Here is a 23,481-nt window from a genome sequence, read left to right as displayed (position 1 = left end):
GGGCTGGTACGAGCGATCCCATGTATGGTGCAATTATGCCTCCCCCTGGACCGATCATATCGTGTTCTGGGGGAGGTATATAGACGACATCATAGTCGTATGGTCCGGTACTGATGAACAATTGCAGGCCTTTCATGGTTATCTTAATGATAACAACTGCAATGTCAAACTAACAATGAAACATGGAAAGGATAGTATTGACTTTCTGGACATTCTTTTTTATATCGATAACAGCGTCCAGAGCACACTCTTTAGGAAGGAGACAGCCTGCAATGCTATACTACGGGCCGACAGCGCTCATCCGCAGTCAGTGATTAATAATATCCCCTACGTCGAGATGGTACGGATCCGTAGAAATTGCAGCCAGGAGGATACTTTTATCACTAATATTAAGGAGGCAAACAACAGATTTCTCAAGAGAGGGTATAAAAAGCAAACAGTGCAAACAGCAGTTGAAAGAGCAATCAAACTTGACAGGAAAAATACCCTCTGTACCAAAAAAAGAAATCCCAAGTCAACCAGGAACAAGCATTTACAATGCAATGGTTTTGCCTTTGACAACGTTAGAGCGATTGGCATTGTCAATGACAAATTTTTTATTTATGTGTTGGTTTTGAAAACAGATAAATTAATGCCATTGTCATTTACAATGCCAATAGCATAATCTCACGCAAATGGACGATGGTTACAAAAATTTTTGAAAAGTGCTCTATAGAATCAGGAGGAGTTGGGGAGGGATAATGAATAGAGATAGAGCCAAGAAGGAAAAACAAATTAGGGTGAGAGAGAGTGGTGCATTGGAGAGAGTTAGCAGTGTGTTGAAGGGAGAGTGAGTGACGGGATGAGAGAATGAGCAGAAGAAAGAGGCAGTGAGAGAAGGAGAGTGTGGTGAAAGGGAAGAGTGAGTGATGGGATGAGAGTATGAGCAGAAGAGAGAGGCAGTGAGAGAAGGAGAGTGTGGTGAAAGGGAAGAGTGAGTGACCGGATGAGAGTATGAGCAGAAGAGAGAGAGGCGGTGAGAGAAGGAGAGTGTGGTGAAAGGGAAGAGTGAGTGACGGGATGAGAGTATGAGCAGAAGAGAGAGGCGGTGAGAAGGAGAGTGTGGTGAAAGGGAAGAGTGAGTGACGGGATGAGAGTATGAGCAGAGGAGAGAGAGTCAGTGAGAGAAGGAGAGTGTGGTGAAAGGGAAGAGTGAGTGACAGGATGAGAGTATGAGCAGAAGAGAGAGTCAGTGAGAGAAGGAGAGTGTGGTGAAAGGGAAGAGTGAGTGACGGGATGAGAGTATGAGCAGAAGAGAGAGAGGCGGTGAGAGAAGGAGAGTGTGGTGAAAGGGAAGAGTGAGTGACGGGATGAGAGTATGAGCAGAGGAGAGAGAGTCAGTGAGAGAAGGAGAGTGTGGTGAAAGGGAAGAGTGAGTGACGGGATGAGAGTATGAGCAGAAGAGAGAGTCAGTGAGAGAAGGAGAGTGTGGTGAAAGGGAAGAGTGAGTGACGGGATGAGAGTATGAGCAGAAGAGAGTCAGTGAGAGAAGGAGAGTGTGGTGAAAGGGAAGAGTGAGTGACGGGCTGCCGAAGATCACACGCGGTCCCTCGCCTCATGATTGGTTTCCCTGTGGCTCACATTACCCAGAGCAGGGCTGCTCCCCAGTGTGAGGGATCGCGGATTGCAGTGGTGCTGGGAGTCTGTGGGGCCCCTCCCCGCCTGCTGCCCCCCCTCCCTGAAGTGTATGCATCTCAGCTGGAGCCGCAGCTTGTCACACTTCACTCCCCCTCCCTCCTGCACCCCCGCCCCAGGCCCTCTCAGCTGGCTCACGTAGTGTCGCACAATCCCGGACAAGGAATGCTTATCGCCGTGCCTGATCTGGAACTGTCGTGGTCCATCACCCTCCCACCCCTGGAAAAACATTGTGTACAGCGCATGCTCACATACAAGAATGTTTTCAAATTTTATGGGAGGGGGGTTATCATTGAAGTATCGTGTTCTGTAAATGTTTAACGACAACTGATAACAAGGAGACTGTTACAGAAGCCAACTGCTCAACGATAATCAGGCGTGCGTACATGTTTTCACTGTATGGCTGACTTCCTAAAGATGCATCTGTTTTACTATACGTCCCAGCGTCACCCTGAAGTGAAATAAAGTAAAACCTGAAGTGACTTTCCTGTACACTGGCCCCTCGGCAGAAACCATCCCCTTTTTGCCGATCCTGAAAAGCATCATACTTTCACCCGTGTCTTCCGATGCTGTACACCGCTTCACAGTTAAAGGGGCAGCTCAGCCTCAGGGACACAGCAAAACGTTGCACACCCGTTCAAAGCACGGCCTGTGTAGGAAGGCGTGTGCCTTCAATGCCGGACCAGATTCGGGGGCGTTCCCGAGACTGACGTCACCAAAAGGGAAAAATTCTCGGGAACGCCCCCGAATCTGGTCCGAGATTGACGGACAGAGCCTTCTCCCAATGGCTAGCCTCCATTTATGGAGCTAGCCAATGGGAGGAGGGGGCGGATACCCGACCCCACATAGAGATATCAAGAGATATCATTAGATTTTGCTAGCGCATGCGTACTTCGTACGCATTGCGTAGGCAAAACCTAAAAAGGAAGGTCCGGTTAGATTTGTCACCCAGTAGAACACCCACAGCAAGAAAGTGTACAACATCCTTAGGAAGAATTGAGCTATTCTTGGGAATATCAATAGTATATCCAGTGTCATTCCAAACCAGCCGCAGATAACATACCGCAGGGGCAGATCGTTACGAGATACCTTATGCAAAAGTTATGTCACAAGTGAAAAAAAGAAAATATGGTTTCCAACGAAACCCTTGGGTTTCTTCACCTGTGGAACTTGCAACATATGTCCCTTTGGTCGACATAAAACCAGTGAATTCTCACACATTTCATCTAAAAAATATAAGATCGATGCTTTTATCAATTGCAACACCTTATGTAGTATACATTTTGGGTTGTAGTTGCGATAGAATATATGTCGGCAGTACATCACGCCCACTCAAAAGCAGAATCCAGGAACACCGCAGGGCGATCATTAATAAGGACAGTCGCTATCCGGTCAGCACACATTATAATGATCACCATCCAATGGATTCAACCTTTTGGTTTTTGGGAATTGATCATGTCCCTCAGGACACCCGGGGTGGGGACCGTGAGCTGGCACTACGACAAAGGGAGGCAAAATGGATTTGTCGCCTTAGGGCCACTCAGACGGGGCACAATACGGATAGGGAACTCCATTTCTTTTTGGAGTAGTGCTGTATGGACCTATCATGTTTCTCATGGTGAACATATATGGATACCATCTTAAACTGTAAATTGGTGCCATTTGTAATATAGACACTAGATGGCAACCCTCTATATATGTTTATAGTCACCATATGCTCCAATGTTGTTTGTGAACTATATGTTGAGATATTACGTCATTGTCTTTACCATGGGATAGTTAGTAAGTTTTCCCCCCCTTCCTCTAATGATGTGAAGGGGCCCTACCAAAAAAACTTATAGTAAAAACAGTCGATGGAGACCGTTAATCCCTTTCTCCTCAAATTCTGATAGTTAAATGGACTGTACAATGGTCACGCATCCTTCTATAAATATATGAGAATGTTCTTCTCACTTTAATTTGGAATATAAAAAATGTTCTTAGAACATGCTGCGAACAGTCAGTTGTCTTAAGTGTTAATTTGTGAGATCTTGGGAGGGTGCCAGTCTTAATTGAGTTTTTATACAAAAAAATTCTTAAACAAACATGCACTCGGTATATTCTTCAATATACCATACCACCATTCCCAAAATACGTATGTCTCGGCGATGGCAGTTTTAGATCAAAAGTCACCGTTCGAAGATGGGGTTTTCCCGTCGGCTGAGGCCGACTAGGACCCTATAACGTGGTGAGGGTGCGCATTCTACGATGGCGCTACCTCGTTGGCTAAGTCCGACTTGGACTCTATCTCTTGTGGAGTGTGCGAACTGTCAGGCACATTATCCCCCCTTTTTCCCCTTTTCCTAAAGTAACCACTTAACTATGAGGATATATTTCTGTTACAATCACCATTCAAAGATGGCGCTTCCTCGTCGGCTGAGTCCGACTTGGACCGTGTCACGTGCTTAGGGTGCTTGTTACCGGGCACACCGGTGTGTCTAATCAGCACATCCCTTTATAAACAGAATGGCGCACATGGGTTCTTTGCAGAACGCCGCGTATGCCGAGAGCTGGATGACCGATACCCTATCACAGGTATGTGTTATAGACAGGAGCACGGGATGGATTCCTTTAGTACCCGTTTTCTATGGATATTACGGCCTGTCATTTGAAATTTGGGCTTTTTCAACTGTCATTTCAGGTTCGGCGACTTATATTGCATGTTTCCGGCATTGCGCTGAAGTATTTGGGCAGGGACTATCTTTTGGGGAACCTCGAGGTTCGATATACAGTTAAAAGGCTGGCCCAAATGAAAAACTGGTATGGCTACAAATCATGTTTTCTCATGGTATAAATTTTCCTAGGCTAATTTATAATACAATAGTACAGGCCCATATCAGTATATTTTTTCTAAATAATGAGTTTTATTCACACAATAGTACAGGCCCAATTCAGTGTGCTCTCTTAGAATAAGAGTAACATTACCACGGTCAAATTGTATTTTGTTAATATTGGGTTTTGTACTCAACACGGTATAGGCTCGGTTTAGTAGGCTCGCTTAAATTAAAAGTAACATTTGATTTTTCCTTCGGGGATCCAAGTTCTGGCTTCTGTTACGTGCTTAAAACTAAACGCTTTCTAAATACATACTGATTCGATTTATCTGTGATCCCTACAGGTTTTTAATCTCTCCACGTGAGACACAGGTTATCTTCGGGATCTACAGGCAGACAAACGCCATCTTTTACCCTTGAGGTATACAAATATTTAACGGGAGTAACATTAATCTATGGGTATTACTCTGTTTCCGATCTGGGACTAGAGTTGTAAAACAATTTATTCATTTCTCCCGTCGATGCTCCAAAGGTGGATACTTACTCAGGAAACCGGATTGTAACGAATGGACATCACTATTTGTTGTCCTTTGGGGCTACAATTCTTAGTTCTTGCTGGTCTAGCTTCATGGACTGTTAATGTGCCTATACGTGCATGTCCAAACTGCTATATACCTTTGCCTTTCTTTATTTAGAACGCACGTCCGACCTGTACAGATCACCATTCGGATCTACATGATACTTTGAATCTCCCCTTTTGGAGTCTTGAGCTTATCAATTTCCGGTAAGCACAATTTATCTTCAGGGGCTTCAAAATTTGGCGTGGGTTAGTCTTAATCACATATATCTATTCTGAGCTGCTATGTTTATCAATGTGGTTTTTTAGGACTCCTCAATGTGGTATTTCTGACTCACGTTTGGATAATGGGGATGCTTAGAATAACATGTCACTCTCTATGACAATGGCCAAACTCCAGGACCAGAAATTAATATTCCATCTTCTCTCTTGCTCAAGCCCTTCAGTGTAAATCGAGGGGTTTTCAGATACATAGGACAGAATTTCTATAATAATTAATCTGTTCTATGCATTTTGCTCGTATTATCTCAGGGTAAATATGATGACGGAAAACGCTGTATTCCTGTGGATGGTATATTTCATAGGACACTGCAAGGGTCACAAGTGTTTTTAATAGGACAATTCTTTATGTACTGTTAATATGTTTATTACCTATGGTGATTATGACACTGTCCGAGCTGTTCTTTAGTCCACATGATTCTTTTTAGGTCGAGCGACCTATCTCAATGCGCATGCAGAGCGGGAGCTCGATCTATTGCGGCTTAAACAGAGCTTACCGAGATCAGGCGATTCCCAGGCGATTTCTTCCAGTGCACGTGAAAGCGCGTGCACAATGCCACCAGCCGCTTGCCTCGCATTACCACATCAAAGGCAAGGCGGCCTCGTCTCAGGCCCCTGCTGCTTCACACCCTCATGCCGCTCTCCCCGCTCCGCCCCCTCCCCTGCCCGCCGTGTCGCATTTCTCCTCGTACTCCTCGTACCGCCGGCCGTGTCTCCTTTTATGCTAACTCCCTCTGTACCTCTCCTTGCATCCTCCTCTTTACTTCGATTCCTGCCGTTTTCTCTCTTCTCCGGCTGTTTGCTTTGCTTCCTTGTTGTTGCTTGTTTTAAATAGTATATGCTCCGAAAAAGCAGAAGACATACATCGCACTTTATCAATTTAAGATTATGGGAATTTGCTAATTTCTTCGCAATAAGTCTTAGCAACTCTGACTCACAGTCAGTATGCTGCTTAGGCGTTCAATGTCTTCTTTCTGCTGTGACCCCCTGTATGTGGCTGTAGAGCTGGTTTGGTAAATACCCGTTTGTATTCTGATTACTACATCAGGCCAAATCTCTCTGCGTCACTTGAGCACGTGTATTTGAATACATTTAATCCTATGCTTGGTTCCGTCTTTACTGTGGTAGGATTCTACACATCACTGCTAGCAGTTAAAAGAAAGCGGTTTGGTTTGTGGGTCTCCTTGTGTGGTCGTGTGTTTGCACCTGTGTGACAACCAGGCAAAAAGTTATTTTATCTGTTGTGGGTGGCCTGCGCGTTTTGTCCGAATGGTGGTAACCTCCCGTGTGCGGATTCGAACTACGGGAGGGGGGGGCGTCAGAGTTTAGCAGTTGTTCCTAGAGTCGGCTGCCAACAAAGGAATGTTAGTTGACTGCAAAGTAGGCCAGTAAAAGGAGGCAATCCTAATTCCACATTAAGTAATATAAAAAAATGACAAGGATTCTAAATGCGCACTCCAAACTGTTTTATTGTGTTTTAGCGTAAAACTAATACAGACAATATGCAGACAACGCGTAATTAAATATAATTTGCAATGTGGGTCTTTGCTGTGAGGAAGCGTTTTATTTTAATGATGCAAACATTGCTCCTTGATATTCACGCATTTAAACGTGTCATCAATGTAAAGATTACGCCGGGACCAGTGCTCACGATGTAACACTTGCCTCGTAAAGCAGCCATTGTAGGCTAAGCCTGGCTGGTATGTAGCCAAGGATCCCGGACTATGAACTGTGTGCGCGCAGTAACACCCTTCCACTTCCCCCACACCTCCTGCGATCCTTAACTTATCATTATCCCCTCCTCCTTCCTGAGTGCTTACTGTCCCAGGCCTCCCTCCCTCTTCACACCTCGTCGCCTCAGGCGCGCTTTTTTTCATTAACTTCTCGCTATTGTGTTTAGATTTCTTGTTCTTTTCCTTTCCTGTTCGAAGATCCAGCGTACTCTGTGCTACCATTGTGTTCAGCAGGAGAGATCTCGGTTTCCTCGAGTTAGACTTTGACTCAAAGTACCATATAGAGTTTATTTTGGGGTACGTGACTCTGAAAAATAAACACCTCGGTCTACAAAGCAGTGTCTTCGTGTAGGAAAAAACAGCAATTAAGGGACGTCATTTTCGGTACGGCCCATTACATTGCAACAGAGTAAATAACATTTGGTGCACATGCAGTCGTTCCAGTACCACTCACCATACAGCAAGCGTAATTTATCTACAATTCCAATAGGACAATGGATTTTGCAGACCTGACAGATCCTTTCCAAGCAAAGTCACCCATGCTAAATTAGTGTTGAAATCCCTGGGCGCCATGTCACGCTGCTAAAATCCATGCCCCAATGTGATGTATTTAACAATGGAAGTGGAGTATTTTATTTTGCATAGTATTCAGCGTTTTTATTGCGCTTTAAACAATTAAAAGATGCTGGATAAATAATGTGATTCATTGGCTATATATATATATATATATATATATATATATATATATATATATATATTTTATTTTTTGACATTGGTATGTACAGACCAAATTGAGCTATAAGCCTCAGACAAAATATTACAAATTCAAAGTTGTGCTAGTACCATACATAGATTTTGCTCTACGTTACAGTTCGGCAAATGTTGCTGGCATGCCTTTTATTTTTTATGGAAAATAGTTTTGTATAGTGTTTCCGATTAATCTTGGCACTAGAAATTTCGTTTTTTAGTACTTTTTCGTATTTGTCAATGTTTTCGCAGTTGCATATTTATCAGTCCGTAAATTTCCAACACCGAGGAATGATGCTTGTATTTCATTCAGCTTTCTCTAAACGCAGGGGCTAATTCACAAAGGAAACCAGCATTGGCATAGACAATAGGTCTCGCTTTTGGGACCTTATAAGTATTTAGTTATGCAGCACAATATCCTTGGTGCTACAACATCAACTGTTGCATGGCTAAACACTTATAAGGTCCCAAAGGCGAGACCTATTGGCTATGCCAATGCTTGTTAAGAATTGTGGCAGTTAGGTGCTCTGTTGGGACTAGAGACATTATTACCGACCTTAATGGTTTTTAAACAATGTGTAGTATTTTATTTTGTGTTTTCTTGGGTTTTGTGAATGTGTACTGTAATTGTATTAATATGTCGTAATTGTTATAAGAAAAACATGTTTTTGTATTTTTAAATTTTTTGGTCTGTTTTGTTTATTGTACATTTATGTTATATATGTTGTAATTATTACAGCCCTGACAAAGTTCCAAAAGCCAAGAAAGGAACGAAAAGCGTTGGCTGTGCCTATGATGTCAAAAAGAATTTTGGAATAAAGAAGAATTTATATAAATAAGCAATTTCTGATATTGACTTCTTTGAGAGTGCACCTTCTATTTTGTTTCTATGTTTTCATTAATTACGCATCCTTCGGCAGCGGATGTTGGAAGTTTGCACCACTGTGTACTAGGAATTATATGAATCGTTGTGCATGACCTGGTTTGCTGCTTTGGTCCTTCTGTCTAACAATCCTCTCTAAGCAGCCCTTATTGTTTTATTCACGCAGACAGGGCAAACCTTGAAAACAGGTGACTACGTACCTGTGTATGAGAACAGAAAGCAGCTGCACATCCGGGCTGGGAGGGCGGGGGCTGCCCGCGCATGCGCTGTATTTTTAGGTCTCGTGGCGAAGAGGGAGCCCCGGCGCCGCGTCAGAACAATGGCCCTCCCCGGCAGCCCTGCGCCTCGCATCTCCTGAAGGAGGGCGGGGGCGCGCAGTCACATGACCGCGCCTTGCAGCCAGCGCTCCCCGCAGGACCGGCACTTTGTTCGGGATGCTGGCAGGCGCTTTGTGTCAGAAGTACTGCCGTTGATTCGTCATTGCACGGCCAGTCCCCACTGGCTGCTTGAGAACCATCTGCGTCCTCATGGCTCCTCCGGCACCTTCTTCCCAGGGCTGTTAGGGTGGCGCAGCCTGTGCCTGGAGACTGCCCTGAAGCCCGCGCATGTCCAATGGGATAAAAGACACTCGGGGACGCAGCAAGCCAAACGTAAGTTGCTATGCACCCTTCACCCACATTCGGCTGAGATCGGGCAACCTGACGTGACTGACTGCCGAATGTTTTATGTAATCGTGGTGTATGTAGCAATTCACATAAGAGAATGGGACAGAGGAGCGACATGGACTGCTCAGGACCACACGTTGCGAGCAAGCAGGGACGTCTGGATTAGAGTCTCGTTATTTTGGTCCTAAAGATGCAATGAAGCTTCGGTGTCAGCATTTCAATGGTCAGACAGAGCGAATGCTGAATTGAGTAAATAGGGAGAGCTTAGAGCTGCTCGGTCAGTGGAATGTGGTGCAGGGGCTACACGTGGCGCTTGTTGGACTAGTGTTGCTTGGTATGCGTGTCTTTCAGTGGTATAGTATCACCAGGATGCTTTCTGGTCTTCTCACTTCTGTGTTCTACTTCTATGCTTCCTTTAATTTGGCGTTTCTCCTGCGTCAGCCAGTTACAGGGTGCTTTCTGTTGTGGCATTTATTGTGTGTGCGCGTGTGTGTGTGTGTGTGCTTGCGTCCTGATTCATTTGGACTGAACAGCATGCCGGAATCGGAGCGCGCAACCTGATCTGATTACGGCATGCTGCGCGTGCCCATCTCTCGTCTCCCTCTTGGTTCCTTGTAAGCAGAGCAGACAACAATAGGTCTCGCTGCAACAGGGTTTCGCCCTGCATCGCAGGTGCCAGACCTAAAAAGCACACACCAGCAATTATACCCTGTCCTTGTGACGGTGTGTCAGCCCAAACAATACAGCACTTTATTCTGCAGTTTTTCGAAGGGTCTTTGGAAATATGATTTAAAACAATGTATCCTTAAAGGCAAGATCAGAGATTATAGAGATGCTTTCTAATTTATATTTGCACTAGAAAGGCCTATGGGTTGTGTCAGAACTGAAACCTATATTTTGGGCGACACCTTAGAAAAAGCATTGTACAGTGATGTATTTTATGTGGGGGGGGGGGGGGGGTTAAGCAGGTTTCTATTATACTTCTATAAATTGCTGTATACTTATAGATGATTACAGGTGTATTTCTTTTTGATGTACTTCTACAGCCTTTTGTCTCTGTGCCGAACACAGATTTAAAGAAAGGTTGTCCTCACACGGCTCAGTGCTGGGCTGAAAAAGTCTCGGTAGTTATGGGGTTAATGAACAGTTCCAAAATCCAATAATGCTATAAGAAAGATGTTGAATAAAATCAGCAAATGCTTTGGTACTGACAATTCCTTCTGTATCTCCTCAAATGAGGAAATAAACCTATCCCATACTGGCTGACCCACGGTCTTAAAGTACGAACCCTGCCAGCAGTGTGTGTATCCAAGTGTGGGCAAATGATGGCACACTGGGAGCAAAGCAAATACATAAAAATAATTAAAAAAAGGGGCGATTCATAGTCCAAATAGTCTCCCATATTTTAGGATAGTCCAAAAGTGTTAAATCTAGTATGTTTTAAACAGGCTTCATTGACCTGCCTTTTCAAGGGCACAGCAACAAGGCAAAAATCTTCATTAGGGAAGAAAACCATAACGGGCAATTCGTGCTGTTCTTTGAACAGCCAAAAATCTAAGAAATATAGTACACCCGAAGTAATGGAAGCAACCTTCCACGCTTGCAGTGTGGAAGTTGTAAAAAACAAATTGCACAGCAAGGTTATATAGCCAGATAAACCATTGTCAGCTTGATTCCACATTTCTATAGAATGCTTTTGAAAGGTAGAGCTGGGTGGACCTAAAAAGCTAAAGATACACCTACCAATTAAGTCCAAATGTAGTCCATCCCATTTTCAGAAGGACGAGTTTTCACATTGTGCGTCGTAATTGAGGCTAGCAGTATTTAAGGAAAAGTGGATTATGTGGTGTGGTTGTGACACCACTATATAATGCCAGTCTTGATCAGTTCATGATCGCATGATCAGTTTCTTAGATAAAACCCTTAGTTCAGTTATGGATATCCGTCGCACCGAGCAATCAGGTCAAATCAAAAGAACAACATTTTTAAGTACTAAACGATCATGACAACCAAATGTCCCAGATATTATGGCAAGAAGTCAAAGATAATCGGAAACTGCAAGCCTGGTCCTACCTAAATAAAGCAAAGGAAGAATTTGGTGTAACACCAATTTGGGAGAATACAATTACCCAGGAACATTTAAAAAAAAACAATTAACTCACTAATCAACTGTCGCTGGTAAAAGATAGATATATTTGCAAAAAGAAGACATGCATGGCCAATTATAAATGGATTTATGAAAAATAGTCCAAGAATATCTGGAAACATCGTGTTCGCAGCAAAATAAAAAACTCTTTTATCAGAGCAAGTTTTGGATTGTTGCCGGGTTTATGTAATTTACCTACATGGAAGAGCAATGAGGAGAACACTATATGTAGGTTATGTAAATGTGGACAAGAGAATATTATACATTTATTATGTCTTTGTCCTGAATTAGAAGTTGAAAGGAAATTCACTCTTAAGAGTATTAAATGCTCGTGGAGTAAGGACATGTAAACAAGCATCGATGGCATGCCTCAACTCTAAAGATATATTTATGAACTCTGCATTTGTAAAAATGTTAAGTGTTGTTGGTAAAAAAACTTGAAGATTAATTCTTGAACTATCAAGTCAATGTATCCAAAAATATACTAAGTCTTGAACTTTAGTAACTATGCGATATGAGAAAAATAGTGTATATAGTGGTTTTTAAATTGTTATACTTGGGGATATTTTAAGCATTTTTTGTAAGATTTTAAATTAATCAAACAAATAAATAAACTTGAAGTACTAAAAGAGTAAATAGGTAAGAAACAACTAAAATAAATTAAGACACCAACTTATGGAAATCGCTTGTATTTTTATCTTTAAACAGACACCAAAACAACAAAAATCTATTGAGGAAAAAAGGAGATATGATTTTTCCAAGGTACGTACAATAACATGTAATCAGCTTAGCTTTTATTGAAGCAACAGTCCAGAATGACTAGAAAATCTTCTCTTGGATAGGCCACGAGTTGAGGGCCACTCACAGGAACCACACAGGTCCAGGGAGACCGTTACCCATCGGGTCCAACAGTCAGTGCACTTTTCTCCTTTACACAGTCCAGAAAGAAGTGGCCATGATGCTGGGAATACATGATGCCTATGGGATGTGGGGGGAATCCCTGGGGCCACTCTTGTATCCACAAATCTTAGGGGTAGTCTCCAGCCTTGGGACTCGATCTCCCACTGGTTAACTGGTGTGTCAGTTGCAGCAGTCTCAGCAGTTCTTTACAGATAAACAAATCATCTTCCGGGGAGCCAGGGTCCACTGGCTATTGTCTCAGGGACATGGTCGTCTTGTAGGCACTTCAGCAGTCCGGCATTCCTCTGCAGCTAGACTATCGAGGGATGCAAGTTGCCTTAGCTTTTAGTCGTCCTAAAGCTGAACAGGAGGCCAGTCAACTAGCCCTTGGAGTCACTTCTTCAGTCTTGGCACAACTGCAGCTCTTTTCTATGAGGAGGGAAACAGCAGGCAAAATAGTCTTTACAGGTCCCTCGGGTGCAGCAGGTGCAGTCCAGTTTTTGGTGCAGCCTATCTTTGCTGGGTCAAGTTGCAGCAGCAAAGTCCTTCTGTCTTACTTCCAGCCCAGTATGATCTGAGGACAGAGCTACATGGAAGCCATTTATTTACTCTGTGTTTCTGGGAGGAGAGAACTCACTAGCCAATGGGGCAACAGTTCCCATGGGGAAATCATTCCTACTTTAGATCGCTTCTTAGGGATTTGTCTACAAACTATCCCAGAGTACCATTCTTTGCCTGAATCCAAGATGGATCAGATAGTTTTCCCGTGCAAGGAACTCTGAGCAAACCCCTCTGGTGTACCCAGTATAATGAGCCACTCCTCCTGGAATATTGGTTGTACAACACGTTTGCCCCCCTTTGGAGGCGGTTCACAGAGGCAGTATGGATGGCCCCAACTTCTGAACATACCAGTCGCACTTAGAACCAAGCCATACCTGTCTGATAAGCCCCAACTAGGGCGAAACTGGTCCTGGGTTATTCAGTCTCAGAGAGGATCTGGTCTGGCAGTTCAGGTTGGAATGTTCACTTTGGGGTAGGGTCAAGACTTGTATACAGCTAAGTCCAAACTTGGGTGGCATGGTGTGTAAAATAAGGATGGCCTGATTCATTACCAACTGCTGAGATTAATTCAGTTATCAGATCCATTGCTTTATTGCATAATTTGGTTTGAAAAGCTGAATATATGCTCTAGCATCATTCGTTTCCGCCCTGAAAGCCAAACTCATACAGTTCTCAACCTTCTTAGAGGTCATACTCTTTATATTAACTTTGCAGTGTTCCACTTAACTTTGGGTAGCATGCACCATCTACATTAGGCATGTGGTGTGGGATGGGATATCCAAACAACTGTTAATCATAACCATTTTTTTTTTTTACATTTTGAGAAGGACCTCCTGTGTTTTAAGAGGAAAGTTTTTTAAAGCTAGAGAATTACTTAAATTCTTCCCGATGGAGTTGAAGTCTTAATTGGAGGATAAGGAAGGCACTTCAGACATCTTGCCTACTTGCACAACCTGGAAAAGAGGGCCCACATTCTGTACTGAGATGGAGGCCTAGAGATGCAAAAAAAAAAAAAAGACTTAGTATCAACATTCCCACGTGGAAGCATCTGCTCAGGGTTAAGGATCAACACATTGGTATGCATAAATTAGGTTCCCTCCAGATCTCATCGCAGTTCATGGTCATTAGACCCACCAGATTTTGCATCACCGGCTAGGTGCTTGCACAAGGCTCGCATCGGTTTACTTTTCCCATTTCTTCAATGCACGCCTGACACTTGTTCTTGACGAATTACTCAGTGGGTTGCTCCAGATCTGAGCCTGCTACCGTCCATGTCTGTTAAAAACAATACATCTATTTTTTGTGTCTAGTAAAATGTGCGTCTCAGTAGAGTGCCTTGGCAATGATCTCACATTTAGGAGGCCACAGTTCAACACACCCTTCTTTAGAAAGTCGGAGGACGGTCCAGCTCTTTCCTCCTATGTGAAATTGCCTACTACGTTCTCCTGCGCTCCTAGGGCAGAAAATGGTTTCCCAGAGTATCTAATGTCAGGTTTTTTGGCATTGTAATTGCTCCGACCGGCAGCATGGCTGGCGCTGTACGTGGCTGGTGCGCGGACAGGCGCAAACGGGCTTGCCTTTGGCGCACCCGCTGCGCACGTCCACTGCGCTTCTGACTCTGCATGTGTTTTTATGCTGGGTAGGCTAGACTGCTAACCTGTCGTCCTTCAGTGTGCATTACTTCCGGTTTAGTGGCGCCTCCCACCAGACTACCGGAACAATGCATGCTGGACCGCGGAGGACGCGAACACCGGGTGCAAAATGCAATCAGTCTGTTTTAGCTCAAAACGAGTGCAGTACGGCGAAATTTAAAAATAGTACACAGTGATGTCTATATTTGAAAGCTATTTCCCAGGCGCTTGCTCAAGCTTGTTTAAATTAAAAAGTGCAATTAAACGTGCAAACAGTTTTTGAGATGTTTAAAGAGAAGCCCTTTCCCAGGCGCTCCCCAGTAGCAGTCACCTTTGTCAACCCTTAAGCGCATCCATACAAATGGAAGAGAGTCTGCATTTGGTGCACTTCTAAGTATGCTGATCCTACATCCTGCAAGGAGTAGGTCATCCTTCCATACTTGCTACATTTGGCTCGATCTGGCCTTAATTTTCATTCTATTAAGGTTCACCTCGTCGCTTTAACTGCGTATAGGAAATTTCCTTCACAAACTTCTTTTCCAAAACCCTGTCATCAAACATTTTCTGGAAGGTTTGAAGGTGTACCCTCCCATTAGGCGTCCTTCGCCTCAGTGGGAGCTGAATGTGGTGCTGTCTAGATTGATGGAGCATTTTGAGCTTATTCATAAGGCTTCTTTACAGCATTTATCTTGAAGGCAGCTTTCCTTGTGGCTATATCATCGGCTCGCAGGGTGAGAGTTCCAAGCTCTGTGTTGCCAAGAGCCCTATACTGTATTTCATGCATCCAAGGTTGTCATGACTCAACCGAAGTTTCTCCCTAAAGCAGGGCTCGAGAAATCTGAAAAATGGTACTAGTCCTGCAGGTCTAGTACTTAAAGAAAAACTCGTCGACCTCTGAGTAACCTACTTGACCTCCGTCTCTGAAAGCGGAGCAAATGTGACAAGATAACAAGATTTAAAGGCATCTTTATTGCTCATTTGCTTTGTGAGCAATAAAAAGGCCTTTCAATCTTGTTATCTTGTCACATTTGCTCCGTTTTCAAAGAAGGAGGACAAAAGTTAGTATGTTTTCCTACTCGCCATAAAGGGTGAGTAGGACCTAAAAATAGCTCGACCTCATAAAATTTACCTCGCAAATGCGAGCGGTCGAGTGGATATGTCGAGCCCTGTAAAGTGATATCTGATTTCCATGTCTATCAGACAATCACTTTACCGTTTTTTCAACATCCTTCCACTCCGGCCGAGAGGTCCCTTCATTCACTTGATGTGAGACAGGTGTTGAAATTCTACTTGGATAAGACCAAGGATATTCGTAGGTCAGATCAGTTGTTTGTTAATTATGGATCGTCAGGACTGGTCTTGCCACCTCCAAACAGTCAATTTCTAGGGGGATTGTATCCTGTATACAACTGTGTTTCCAGAAAGCGAACAAGACTAAGGGGTAAACCTAAGGCTCACTCGACCAGAGGTAAAGCGGCTACAGCAGCTTTGTTGCGTAATGTACCCATTGCAGACATCTGTAAGGCTGCTACTTGGAAGTCTGTCCATACCTTTGCTAAGCATTACTGCCTAGAATCTAATGCCAGGACAGATGCGCAAGTTGAGCAGGCTTCGCTGAGGAATTTGCTCAATAGTGATTCTTTGTTTCTTCCACCGCTGGGTTTGGATCGTTTGGGATGGGCTTGTCATTCTATTCACAGATTATGACTATACATAGAGCTCCCCTACTACAGAAGGAGTAATTTCTTACCTGGGACTCCAGTTTTGTAGTAGGGAATCTGTTGTAGTCATAAGCGACCCACCTTCCTCCCCGGTGGATGAAACAATGTTTTCCTAAATGCTACAGGCCTGGCTCAATACACCATCAAAAAGAACTGAAAGTAACTTGCCTTTGGCTGTGCATCATGGGATACCGAGGGTCTCTGGAGGGTTCCTTAAAGGCGTGGTATCCCTTTTCCAGACACATATGGCAGCCTATGGGGCTTGTCTGTCCAACCCTTCCTCTCTATCATGACAAAGGATTTTTGTGAAGGGGAGTTTCTCTATGTGTGAAACTCTGTTAAATGTGTAAATTTCTACATTATTTGGCTATCCTTGTTCACTTCAGGATGAAGTGCTGGCCAATGTAGCCTTGTTAATGTTAGGCTCCATTATTGGTCTTTGATTTTCTCTGAAGTGTCTATGCAGGACTGCAGAAGAGGACAACTTAAGAGACTATTTTGATTGCTCCGGGAATCCACACACATGGGCGGGACTATTCACAGATTATGACTAGACACAGAGATCCCCTACTACAGAACAGGCAAGTCACACTCCATGGTCTTGCCAATAGCCCTTTCTCCTGCATGAGCATCAGCTGTTGTGCCTCGCTCAGCAGCAGTTTGTCAGAAAGCATGCAGTGTAGCAGTCGGGCTAGCTGCCCTGTAGCTCCAATATCACTGGTGAAATGAGCACTGGAGGATCTTTCTCAACCACAGAACAGAGGGCTCCCAAGCCCAGGGTAGTTTAGTGCCCAGAGTAGTGTAGCAGCAAAAAACAGCATGCCGCCAGAGCACAACAGAAACTGGTAAGCCACTAAACAATGAGAAGCTTGCTCAGATTCACAGTACGAATCATGGTTAGCAATACGAGTGGAATAACTGCTTGCCATCAAATATTCGCCCCAGGTTAAGAATAGTGGTCTTCCTCCCCAGCAGTTATACTGATAAATCGCAAGCAAGCCTCAGGGCCTGTTCAGTAACACCACAAGTGGGCTTAAAAAAATAAAAACAATCAGATGCATAAGAGGGATGCTGCATAAAGTAAATTACATCAAAGTTACTAAAGACCATTCTGATAACAATGGGGCAGAAACTAAATAGTTTAGCAGACTAATTTCAGTATAAAAATGGGGAAGGCAGGGTTCTTACAGAGCTCAGATGGTGGTGTTGCACAATGTCCGGCATGTACTGGTGTATGAAGGTCTGCACATGAGCACAAAGAACGACCAGCAGAAATTAGTATTACTGTAGTACTTTGCTTTAAATTCAAGATTACCCACGGACATTAGAATTCAGCGATTGTGCAACCCTGACGTTATTGTGCATAATTACACCACTTAATCCATCACCTGCTGCATAATCGGCAGATTTTAACAAAAAATTGGATTCTAGCTCAAACCGCTTAAAAATAACTAAATATCCAGAAACGTGGAGCCGCGCAATGGAAGACCCTTTGCAAAGGGTTCATCGCTCTGCCCCACCATCTTTAACACATACATGCACACTTTGACAAATGTCATCCAGGCATACATCATCTGCTACACTGATGAAATGCAACTCACGCTCCCCTTCTTGGACAAAACCCACCCGACCCCCCAATAAGTAGCGATAACTTGACCACGTGCATGACCAAAGTCGCTCTCTGGATGAAAGCCAACTGCTTAAGGCTCAACACTGGAAAGAAAGGTAGTGATTTTGGAATTAACACCTAATCATGGGACTCCAACTGGTAGCTGGCGGAACACTACAACCTTCACCCAGCACCTATGCCAGGAACCTCAGAATAATCGACAGCAAACTGGAAATGACCACACTAGTCAATGCAGCCACTGCTTCCACACCCTTCAGATGCGGAGGATCATCTTCAAATGGCTCCCAAGCAATACAAAAAATTCACACCCTAATCACCAGCAATTTGCTCTTCAGGAACATGCTCTATGCTGGGATCACCAAGCAACTCCAATTAAAACAACAAGCCATTCACCCACAGCCACCTCCCCCACACCAAACGCCAACACCTCCGAATAACTGAGGTGCATCGTTCTCAACATGCGATCCCTGCACAGACACGCCGTCAAGATCTGGAACCTCCTTGTGCCAGACATCGCCTTCTTTAGAGAAACCTGGACCAACGACTTCCCCACCGCCGATTGATACAAGATCCAGAGGAAAGATGCCTAAACCACCCAGGAGGAGGACTCTCAATTGCACACAAGATCTCCCTCCGACTCTCCACCTCCACCACGAACGACTCCCTCTCCACAACAGAACACCTTCACTTCCAGATACATACCAGTCCTAGAACCACCATTTGCGGCACCCTCGCTTACAACCCCCCGGACCTTGTGCCCAGTTTGCCACGACCATCAACGACTTCATCATCCCACCCACGTCATCTCCTTCATGGACTACACACTCATCGGCGACCTGAACTTCCACCTCGTCAACCCCAGCGACCCCAACTCTACCACCCCCCTGGACAACCTCACCAACATCGGCCTGAAACAGAGCACCACGCCCACCCACAAGGCAGGACACACCCTCGATCACATCTTTACTGAAGGTAACATTAATTTCAGTCACACCACGCAACCCCCCTGGACAGACCACCACTGCGTACACTTCATCAAAAGACCCACCACCCCCAAAACAGCAACGCGCCTTCCACAAAGGAACTGTAGAAAAATCACAGAGTAGCAGCTCAACCACACCCTCAGCCGCAACTCCCCCACCACCTCGACCGACACCAACCTTGCAGCCAACGGAACTCCACAGATTTATCTCCAGCTGTGCAGACTAACTCACACCCCTACGCAACTCCAACAGACAGTGCCCCAGGAAGGCCACCTGGTTCTCCACTGACCTCCAAGAATGCAGACGCACCTGCAGACATCGAGAAGAAATGGAGAAACAGCAAAACACCAGAAGACCACCACCTACAAGAATGCCATGACTGAATACCACCAACGCATCAGATCCACCAAAAGGACCTTCATCTGAAACAAGATCGCCAACTCCAGCAACTCCAACAAACTTTTCAGCGTCATCCAGGAATTCACCAAACCCCCCCCCCCCCCCTCCCCCCCAGTGAAACCACGGACATCAACCCCTCCCAGGACCTCTGCAACAAGCTTGGATCATACTCCCATCTGAAAATCTAGGGCCTCTACGACCACTTTAACGACCAGACTTCCAGAAGCCGAAACTATCCCCCCCCCCCCCACCACTTCCCCCCTCCAGAAACAAAAGCCGGCCTACCATCTCCTCCTGGACCCCAGTCACCACTGAAGACACCACTTCAACCATGAAAGGCATCCACACAGGGGCCCCCACGGCACCCCGCCTCCCGCACATCTACCACAGAGCCGCCACTGCCATCACTCCTGAACTACAGCGCACCATCAACTTACACCACTTTCAAGACCAGCAGCTTTCCCGGCCACTGGCAATGTGCAGAAGTCAGACCCCTGCTCAAGAATCCCTCAGCAGATGCCTCGGACCTCAAGAACTACCGTCCCATCTCCCTCCTCCCCTTTGCGGCAAAAGTCACAGAGAAGCTCGTCATTGCTTAGCTAACATTCATCAAAGAAAACTCAACCCCTCCCAATATGGATTCCAAAGCAATCACAGCACCAAGACCACTCTCCTAGCTGCCAGAGACTACATCCTCACCCTCCTCGACCAGGGACACACAGCAGCCTGATCTTGCTGATCCCCTATGCAGCGTTTGATACAGTCTCTCACCGCCAAACTCCACGGTGCAGGCATAAAGGGAACCGCCCTCGAATGGATCTGCTCCTTACTCACCGCCAGATCCTGCCACCTTTCCTCTCAGAACCCACGGAAATCAACTGCAGAGTGCCCAAAGGATAGTCGCTCAGCCCCACGCTCTTCAACATCTACATGGCCCCCCCTCGCCGCCATCGTCAGACAGCACGGATTCAGCATAGTATCCTATGCCGACGACACCCTGCTAATCCCTCTCCCTCATCAATGACTTCGTAACCACCAGACTAAACTTCCAGAAAGGAACGAAGGACGTTGGACCCTGAAGAAACAACAGCTGTCTGAAGCTCAACTCCGAGAAGACAGAGGTGCTCGTCCTCGGACCTTCCCCCTCTGCATGGGACAACACCTGGTGGCCCACCGCCCTCCCACCCCCCACGGACCACACCCAAAACCTCCGCATCATACTCTACTCCTCCTTCTCCATGACCTGAAAGGTCAACGCTGTCGCCTCCAGCTGCTTCAACACCCTCCGCATCCTCTGAAAGACCTTCAAATAGATCCCCCCGCCCCCCGAATCAAGGAAGACCGTCACCCACGCACTCAAACATCGACTAGACTACGGTAACGCCCTCTACACCGGGATCAACAAGTCTGCTCCACAAACTCCAGACCATACAGAACACAACTGCAAGACTCTTCCTCGGTATCACTCGGCACGAGCAAATCACCCAACACCTGTACAACCTCCACTGGCTCCCCGCAGAGAAGAGTCACTTTTAAGATACTCACCCACGCCTACGAATGCCTCCACAACATCAGAACCCAATACCTCAATGAAAGGATCAACCACACAGACAACTCTGCTCTGGAGGATTTCTACTCACACACACCCTACACATAACAGAACCAAGTCAGGAGGACGGGCATTCTATTACATTGCTCCTAATAAGTGGAATGATCCCCACTCCAAATCAGCTCCACCTCCTCTCTTTTTTAATTCCACAAGAAGCTGAAGACCTAGCTTTTGAATGAACCAACCTATCACAGGCACGGCTAGGCACAAACACCTGCTCAGCACAGGGATACTCTTGTGGTTGATAGTGCACTTTACAAAAACACAACATACTCACCATTTGACTTTGCATGTATGCGCGTTCCATTCAATGATGTGTTTGTCGTCTGAACAACTGTACAAGCAACCATTGTCCCGGTGCCATCGTATACAGTTTACTTTACTTTCATGGCCACTTACCTAAGGGAGATACAAAACAGCAACATGGTTACTAGACACCGTACACTCTCTTACTAGAAACATTACACAGTTTTTCCTCCACATGTTAATTTTTAACACAAAAAGTTAACTATGTGTTCCTGAGAGTTTTAAACCTGTGCTATAAAGATGATCCCGAAGAATCAAACTGTTCTGCTAATCTCACTGAAAAGGGCCATGCCAAGCCAGTTCTTTACTTTAAAAAATGTATAGGTACAGACGATCGCAAAAAAGGAAACACGTTGAATAGGATTGCTTTTGTTCTGAAGCAGGCAATCTACATATTGAACACAATGCTTCAAGTTTCTCCTACGACAAGAGTAGTGTCACCTTTTGTCGTAGTGTTCATTTCACAATGCGAACAAGAGAATAAGAGCGCTCAGATAATTCCTGCCACCTAAAATCCCCAGTTTTACCCCAACAATGTCCAGGAATAAAGAGGAAAAAGCAGCTCCTGTGCAGAATGGATGTAAAGTGTTGGGTTGAAAATGCTTTGTCTGGCTTTGTGAGGCTGTGCTTCTCTAACCTTATAAGTTATCTTACCAGCCCTGAGCCCAACAATTTGAGCCAGCTGGCGGCTCTCCCATTTTGGGTCATGAGACATTGGATCAGGACTTTGATGCTATTGGAACACTCAAAGACGCACCCCTTTCGTGAGTGTGGCAACTGCCAAGGTCATGACAGTAGTGGCAATGTGCATTCTAGACACAGGCTTTTTTTTAAATCTAGACAGACAGGCTTTTTTTTAAATCTATCACTGTGAATTAACATCCCATTAGTGCCCATGTGTAAACTTCTGATACTGCTGGGATATACAGTGTGCATGTGCTCACTGTCTAGCACATCAGTCATTGGACAGGTGTACACGGCGCAAGATGATAGTCAACTTTGTGAAGCCTGGCCTTTTGAACTTGCCATCACATATATACATGACTACTATTACCCACCCGAAAATCTGGATACGCCTGGGTGCTTGAGAAAGGTAGCTAGTTTCCTCCCTTTTACTTAGCTCATTTCCTGTTCATCAAGGTCTTTCCATGACCAGATGATATAATTCCAAGAACACTTCCACATCTACCCTATCCTAAACCATTTTCCAGAGAGACAGGCAGGGTGTAATGCCTACACTATAGCACATCGCACTGGGAAGTCTTTTGCAGGATTAGAGCGGCCCTAAAATAACCAAATGTGCAAGCCCAGTGATTGGCCAGACCTGAACAAAGGAAGAGAGTTATTTTTCTCCTCAGTCAGTACTTTGTTCAATGAATTCACCACCTATCAGAGCCTGTATACCCGTACAGGAGAGAAGGAGTGGGACACACTTACCGGAGCTGAGGGACGAGGGAAGCCCTCCAGTGTGCCGCCACGAGTCACTACCTGCTGGGATAGCGCCGCCGCCCCGGGACTACAACTTCCGGCTGCGCCTCAGCAGCGGCGCTGCTTTGACATGCACCGCAAGCGCCAGGAGGCGCCTTTAAACAGCGCTCTCCCCTGATTTTAGTTTCTATCAGGCGACAGATTACAGTGAAAAGGTATTGGTGTGTGGGAGCGCAGGTACAGATTCTCTGGCTAATTGCAGACCGGGGACGTAATGTACTACTGGTTAATTATTATAATAATTTGTTTGATAATTCCAGGTCGACTGTAGTCCATAATTTGGCCAGCGCTATTGATAATTTCATTACTAAATTTAATGTCGTTTTTGATTTTAATTGGGTTGGCGATTTTAACCTACCCTTGTGTGAACTGTCTACCCAAAAAGTTTGTGGGGTCCTTAATAATGATGGCATGGATGATTCACATTTTAGACATAACAGTTATGGCGAAACACTGAATAAGTTCATGGGATGTCATGACCTGGAAATTTTGGATTTTGTTAAAGACGAATCGGGTCAGACAATCCCTACTTTTAAAAACAGGCAGAGTAGTTCTGTTATAGACCATGTGATTGTTTCATCTAACATCACCTCTCACTGTGCTTCTCCTAGGATAGAGGTCAGCTCTTTAAGTGACCACAATTATATAGTCCTGGATTGTACCTTATGGGGGAGTAGCACTGTAAAGTAGGCACTGTACTTACTAACGTGGAGCCTTGTAGACGAAATGGTGTAAG

At 45.0% G+C, this 23,481-nt stretch overlaps 1 protein-coding gene across 2 annotated transcripts in view; it reads right to left on the bottom strand.

The window, feature by feature from the left end:
* WDR43 (WD repeat domain 43) overlaps positions 1–23,481 on the bottom strand; it is a 481,702-nt gene that overhangs the window by 338,211 nt on the left and 120,010 nt on the right. For both annotated transcript variants that reach the window (XM_078647513.1, XM_078647515.1), the window contains exon 3: positions 21,229–21,350. In XM_078647513.1, coding sequence (XP_078503639.1) covers positions 21,229–21,350 — 122 coding nt within the window. The remainder of the gene's footprint in view (positions 1–21,228; positions 21,351–23,481) is intronic.

Source organism: Lissotriton helveticus, chromosome 6, assembly GCF_964261635.1.
Source record: "Lissotriton helveticus chromosome 6, aLisHel1.1, whole genome shotgun sequence".
In the NCBI taxonomy this organism is placed as follows: Eukaryota; Metazoa; Chordata; class Amphibia; order Caudata; family Salamandridae; genus Lissotriton; species Lissotriton helveticus.
This window is presented reverse-complemented; position numbering and strand designations above follow the sequence as displayed.